Raw genomic sequence first — 6,929 nt, forward strand, 5'->3', positions numbered from 1 at the left:
TTACTTTTATGCAAGTTGTGAAATTCTTTGGCGTGTTGCTGTACAGTTTTCCCAATACCATTTATTGAAGAGAATGTTTTCTCTCTGTTGTATATTCTTGCCAACTTTGTTGTAGATTAATTGCCCATATGAGTGTGGGTCCATTTCAGAGCTCTGTATTCTGTTCCATTGATCTATATGTCTGTTTTTGTGCCAGTACTATTCTGTTTTGATTACAGTAGCTTTGTAGTGTAGTCTAAAGTCAGGGAGCATGATACCTCCAGCTTTGTTCTTATTTCTCAAGATTATCTTGACTCTTCAGCGTCTTTTGTGTTTTCATACAAATTTTAGAATTATTCTACTTCTGTGAAAATGCCATTGGTATTTTGGTAGAGATTACATTGAATCTGTACATTGCCTTGGGTAATATGGTCATTTTAACAACATTAATTCTTCCTGTCCGTGAGTACAGTATAGCTTTCCACCTATTCATGGCATCTTCAGTTGTTTTCACCAGTATCTTATAGTTTTCAGAGTATAGGTCTTTAACCTCCTTAGGTTTATTCCTAGGTATTTTATTCTTTTTGATGCAGTTGTAAATGGGATTATTTCATTAATTTCTCTTTCTGATAGTTTGTTGTTAATGTATACAAATGCAACAGATTTCTGTATATTAATTTTGTACCCTCAACTTTACCAAATTCATTTATAAGTTCTGGTCGTTTTTTGGTGATGTCTTTAGACTAGGTCCTGACAGGGCAGTCTGTGGGGCTACAGTGGTCCTGGAGCTGGTGTCTGCCTGCCAGTGGGCAGGGCTGGGGCCCAGGGGGGCTTGAGGCTAGTGCCAGCTCCTGGTGGGCAGGTCCATATCCTGAACCCTCTGGTGGATGGGGTCAGGTCCCGGGGTAGCTGGGAGCGCAGGTGGTCCTAAGGCAGCCAGCCTGCTGGTGGTTGGGTCTGAGTCCCTATCCGGCTATTGGTTTGGCCTGAGGCATCCCAGAAGTGGCACCTATAGACTGTTGGGCCAGGGCTAGGCTGGGTCCTGGGGCTAATAAGCTAGAGGGAGGCCTCCAAAATGGCTCATGCCAGCACCAGTGTCCTTGTGCCAGAACGAGCTCCCCCCCCATGGCTGCCACCAGTTTCTGTGTCCCCAGAGTGACCTACATTTGCCTGCTGCCTCTCTGGGAGATTCTCCAAGATCAGCAGGTGGGTCTGACCCAGGCTCCTATCCAATTACTGATTCTGCCCTGGGTATCAGAGTGTGTGAGAGTTTGTGTGCATCCTTTAAGAGTGGAATCCCTATTTCCTATGCCCCCCGGCTCTCCTGAAAGTAAGCCCCACTGGCCTTCAAAGCCAAATCTTCTGGGAGCTCATCTTCCCAGGGCAGGACCCCCAGCCTGGGGAGTCTGATGTGGGGCTCAGACCTCTCACTCCTTGGGGAGAACCTCTGCAATTGTAATTATCCTCCTGTCTGTGGGTCACCCACCCTGGGGGTATGGGTCTTGACTATCCTGTGACTCCATCCCTGCCACCCATCTCTTTATGGTTCCTTCTTTATATATGTAGCTGTAGAAGATCTTTTCTGCTGGTCTTCAAGTCTTCTGATCAACAGTTGCTCTGTAGACAGTTGTAATTTTGGTGTGCCCATGGCAGAGGGTGAGCTCAGTGTCTTCCTACTCTGCCATCTTGGACACTCCCCTGACCCTTCCTTTCTGTTTCCTGTCTCTGATCTGTTTTAGGCCCCTGTTATCTCTACCTTGAATTACCTCTACAGCCTCCTAACTAGCTTCTCTCTGACTCTAAACTTACTTCCTCCTGTCAGTTCATCTTCCACACAGCTGCCAGAAGGCATGTTGTACAACATTGATGTGAGCATGTTACTTCCCCAATCAGATTTGTGTTTTAGAACACTCCTCCTGGCAGCAGTGCAAGGTGGCTGATGAATAAAATTCAAGTTCCCCGGCCACCTAAATGTGTATGGTTTGCACAAGGCTCTTTTCCTGGCTTCCCTTCCACGTGTGATTTGCCTCATCCCTCCTTTCCAGCCAATCCGAAGCATTTGTTTGTCCCCCAACACATTCTCTAATCTTAATCAACCTGTACATTTGTTTATTTCCAGATCTGAGGCTGGTACTCAAGTTAAAATTAGATTTCTAGGGCCAAGCAGAGAGTATTCCACCAAGTACTATGGTTGTGTATGGACAGTACCTACTTGATCGGGGATTGTGAAAATCGGATCTGTGAATTCTGTACAGTGCTTAGACGAGTGCCTGGAATAAAGGAAGTGCCAGTTGAGCATCCTTCTTCTTCCTGCATTGCTAGCAGAGGCATCGATAGGTGTTTCCCCATGTCTCATTTGTGATCTGACCTGCTTCACTCTGACTCTTTCACTAAGGACTTTGGGAAGGTTACTTCATGTCTCTGGGCCAATTCCACAGCTTTATGTTTAGGGGGAAAATTAGACTAAATGATCCCCATAATCCATTTCTGATATAGAATTTCTGGATTCCCTAACCATTTCTTTAAACTTTCTAGTAGTGAATGAAATCAGGGTTGGAGTGTCATTTTTCTCATTCTCAGTCTTTCAAAACTTGGAAATAAAGCAATATGGTAGAATTTGGAGAACCCAATGGCCCTGTATATGAACCATAAGTGATTCCTTCCCACAGTCACTACACCCACCACCATCCATCACATGGTACATCAACAGATGGGAGATGGAGCTGATGAAGAAGTTCCAGAAGCAGCAGGAGAAGATGACGCAGATGCTGCAGGGTGAGATCCGGAACCAGAGCCGCACGCTGGAAATGTTGAAGGAGCAGCTCAAGGCAATGCAGGATTCCAAGTTCCAGGTCAAAGGCCAGTTCTATGTAAGTGGCGGAAGGGAGAGGAGAAAGGGACCTTGACAGTCTTAAAGGAGTTAGTCAATAGGGCCTGCTAATAGTAACAGCTGCTGCCTCCAGGGTAGCATGGGACATCTGGAATGATCTTCAGCAGGGACTTTTGGCTTTGCCCCTTTTCTCTTGGCTGCAAGAGCTGAGATGGGCCCAGCCAGGCCCTGGCAGTGGCAGATGTGGCTCATGTACAGCCAAGGCTTCCTGTGGGCTGGCCTGTAGGCAGTCTTGCTCCATGACCAGCATGTCTTGTGCCCTAAGGAAAGCTGTGGCCCCTGAATAAGACCTTTGTGGTACTGTGTCCTTACAGATGCAGCCGTCTACCTCACGCCACATTCACAGTCCTGAGCCCCAGTCTTTGGAGCCAGTGCCCAAGAAACAACTCATTGAGCCAATGAACAGGTCCTTCCCAGACGTCCGGGAGGCCAAGCGTTTCTGTGGACCATATTCATCCCAGTCCTTCCAGTTCCCTGAGGAGCTTGAGGAGCCCTGTGACGCCTCTTCCCAGGTATGGAAAGCCTGTTTCATCTGTGTAGCTGAAAGGGGATTTCATTTTCATGAAAATGTGGGCTCAGCTGTTTCTCCTTGAGGAGCCAGTGGCTACCCAGTTGGCTGCAATTCGTTTGCCTGAGGTAAAAAAATATCCTGGCCAACCAGACCTGGACACACACGCACATGTGCGTGTACATATGTGCTGCACCGCAGCTTCTCACAGCTGGGAGCACGACTGCAGCTCGTGCCCGAACAAGCAGACAGTCACCCAGAGAGGTGGCACTGCTATTGTCTTCCACCTTGGGAGAGTGGAGCGTTCGTGTTCCATTTCTGAGAGGCTCTGTTATCTCTTTTCTTTTGACACAGCAGCCCGCTCAGGAGCTGGTGCAATGCCCGCCACAGCAAGAGGGGCTGCAGGAGCAGTCACAGCAGCATAATGTTACTGTGGAGTACCCTGTGCTGCAAATACTCCTGCCAAGCCAGCCTGGCCTCTCCTTGTCCCTCAGTGATAACACCCATATGTTTATGCCGACCCAGCCCACCACGGCTCCTGTCCAATTAGTAGCTGAGCAGCAGCTCTCTGGCGACGATCATGGTGCAAGCCTTGGGGGCCAGGAAGACAGGAGTCATAGGTAAGAAGTGCACAGAACGGTAATAAGGGCTGAGGTCACTGCTTTCCCCTCGTGGCTGGACACCATACCTGAAACCGTGGGTGACTTGCCCACGGGCACCAAAAGTCCCCTCATCCCAAGCAACATACTCCCACTCATCCTGCTCTGTGGCCGCTGAACCCCGCCTCCGCAGGCATGGTGCATAGCCGAGCATGCCTTGATGGAACAGAGGCACCTCCGTGAAAATAAGAGGACCAGGTCAGGAAGTCTCCAAGCTAGGGAACTAGCATGCCACTCTTGAAGTCACTTGACTTCACCCACCCAAGCCCAGTCTCACAGCACAGGGTGTCTATGGTAAAGTCTTGAGTGTCCCAGGTGAATGACTCCTGGCTCCTAGCTTCCTTCTTCCACTTCCCTGGGATCCAGTGGTCACAGTAGACCAGGTGAAGGGGTCTCCAGGGCACTGACGATCTCTATGGGGGAAGCAGGTGTGAAAGAGTTGCTAGATTGCCATTGGATGCCTAAAGAGCCAAGAACACAGAAGGACCAAGTCCTGGGAGGCAGTATGAGCACACGAACACATTTTCTGCTCAGGGATAAAATTTTTGGTCCCAAATGCCAGAAAAAGAAGGTTCTGCTCAGCAATGAAGGGTTGTGTAGCACATTCTTGGCACCCAATAACTATTTTTGAATGAATGCCAGTTCTCTGAGCGGGTCTCCCAGAGCTCTCTGGATTTTCTTCCGGGCGTTCCTTTAGGATCAGTGTCCCTGACATGTGGGGTGGCTTAGTGCCATGTTTCCCACTGGCCTGATCATCCGAATCAACCTGAAGAGGTTGTTGACAGTACAGATTCAGAGTTTGGGATGACGCTCAGAAATCTCTGTTTATCACACGACCCCCAGGTTTAGGGTGATAGAGGGAGCCCTGGACTTAGAGAAGGAAAACAGACCTTGCAAGCTCCTCTCGGCTGTGAGCTCCTTCAGCGACCAAGGGCAAGTTCCTGAATTTGGGGTAGGTGAAGCGACACAAGGCCACAGAGGTTACCATCATGGAAGAACCAGGACTGTCCAAGTAATAGAAATAAAACCACTTGATATAAATGACTAATTTTTCTTAATGTTTGCATTCGCTTTACTTTGAGACTTATTCGGGCCAAAGTGAGAGTCCAAGCAAATGAATCCTGATTTAGCCACTCAAACCAAATGTTCCTTGAGCACCCAGTAATGAGCAAGACAGTGTCTCCTGGGCCATCGTTTCTAGACCCGTGTCACTGTAACGTGTTTCTTCTCTTACAGTTTTCTTCCTGAGGTCCAGCAGGGGCCCTGCCTGGGTCCAGTGGTCCTGGAACAAACCCCAAGCTCTGAGATGATTTCTTCTACCATCATCCCTCAGTATCCGATAAATTCTGACTCAAACATAGTCACGCTGCAGGTCCCAGAGGATTACATCCAACTTTGGCAACAGCCGGAAGACCCAGAGCGTCACCTTTACCTCCAAGTTAATACTTGGCTTCCCAGTGAGCAGGCCGCCCTGCAGGACCAAGTTACCTGGGTCCAGGTATACACCCCCTTCTCCTCTGCCCCCTGGCCCAGGTCAGGAAGTTCTGCACCGAGGCTGGACCCTTCCCCATATGTTCCGTGTGTGAAATCCACACTTCAAAGCTCAAAGAAATCTGAGGGTGGGTACCCACATGGGGTAGCAGTCATGGCTGAGCAAAAAGATTCTCTAGGCTTCCATGAAAAAGTGAGCTGTCCTCGGTGATATTAAAGGCGATCTGATTTGGAAACCTCTCACAAATATGTTTCCTGGGCAAAATGAGTCCTGCCATATGCTGAGCTCAATGCCCCAGCCCAGACCGCTTTCTGAACCTCTGGATCTTTAGTTGTGCTACAGAATCCAAGGCCTGGTGTGGCATGTTTCCTTGTACTGATGATAAACCAGGAGTCCTTCCACTGAATGAATGTGCAAGGTATCCATCCATGGGGTGCCCCGTATTTGGCAGGGCAGACCCCACCTTGGGGGACCATCTGTCTTGGCTGTGTTGCTAGGGCAGTGGCGGGAGCTGGTCCAGATGGCAGTCACATAGCAGGTTTTACTTCCCAGGTACACTCCCAGCAGGCCCCTTGGGGACCACAAACTCTCAATCTGACTAACAGCATTTACAGAGGGTGTTTGGATTCTTAAAAAAAAAAACAAAAACTAACAACAAGAAAAAAACCCAGTAAACTAAGGCAGAATGAAGGGGATTGGATATTTTAAATGGCTATGATTAACTTCACATAGACCCCTTGACCAGCTGGGCCACCAGCCCTCCAGAAAGTTGGCCCATTAGAGGGACTGCCCACACGAAGACATCAGATGGTCAGTGGATCCTGGGGTTCAGTTACCAAGCCAGGCTCTGGTGAGAGCCTTCCTCATGCCTGCTGTCAAGGCACTTACCCTCTGGATGGGCCCTGAGAGGCAGAGCGAGCTGAGCAGATGTCCCGGGGAAGTGGGGAAGGGAGGACTCCGCAAGGTTGCACAGATGGTAGGACTGTCCACGAGGCTTCAGGGGCTCCCCACACCCTGCTCTGGTTCGTCTTCTCCACGCTCTGGACCCTCCCTCTCACTGGGTCCCCAGACACCTTTGGCTTTCTGCCCATAGTGCAGCCCTGCTCCTTCTGTCTCCTCTACCTTCTCCTCCACCCTCTTGAGTTCCACTTGTTGAAATCTTATATCACCTTCAGAACCCAGCCCAAGGGGTCCCTCTTTCTCCAGCAGAAAAGATTCACACAGCCCACTCCTTGGAACACCATCTGTGTGTCTGTCCCGCCTCCCCTGTCCACAGCCCAGAGTGGGTTGTTACCTCTCCCTGTCTCATTGCTCCAGTGAGCCTGGTAGCTGCCAGTCAGGCTCAGTGTGGAAGTCGCCTAGCCTGAGCAGAATGGTGAGGGCCAAAGGTAGGGGCAGGGA

At 49.6% G+C, this 6,929-nt stretch overlaps 1 protein-coding gene and 1 long non-coding RNA gene across 3 annotated transcripts in view; one reads left to right on the forward strand and one right to left on the reverse strand.

Moving 5' to 3' along the window:
• LOC309620123 overlaps nucleotides 1–6,929 on the reverse strand; it is a 424,602-nt gene that overhangs the window by 197,230 nt on the left and 220,443 nt on the right. The window lies entirely within an intron of this gene.
• PASD1 (PAS domain containing repressor 1) overlaps nucleotides 1–6,929 on the forward strand; it is a 182,213-nt gene that overhangs the window by 157,783 nt on the left and 17,501 nt on the right. For both annotated transcript variants that reach the window (XM_082376108.1, XM_082376109.1), the window contains 4 exons: nucleotides 2,649–2,849; nucleotides 3,184–3,381; nucleotides 3,732–3,997; nucleotides 5,273–5,534. In XM_082376108.1, the coding sequence (XP_082232234.1) occupies nucleotides 2,649–2,849; nucleotides 3,184–3,381; nucleotides 3,732–3,997; nucleotides 5,273–5,534 (927 nt within the window). The remainder of the gene's footprint in view (nucleotides 1–2,648; nucleotides 2,850–3,183; nucleotides 3,382–3,731; nucleotides 3,998–5,272; nucleotides 5,535–6,929) is intronic.

Source organism: Balaenoptera borealis (assembly GCF_965194805.1).
Source record: "Balaenoptera borealis genome assembly, chromosome: X".
NCBI classification, from domain to species: domain Eukaryota; kingdom Metazoa; phylum Chordata; class Mammalia; order Artiodactyla; family Balaenopteridae; genus Balaenoptera; species Balaenoptera borealis.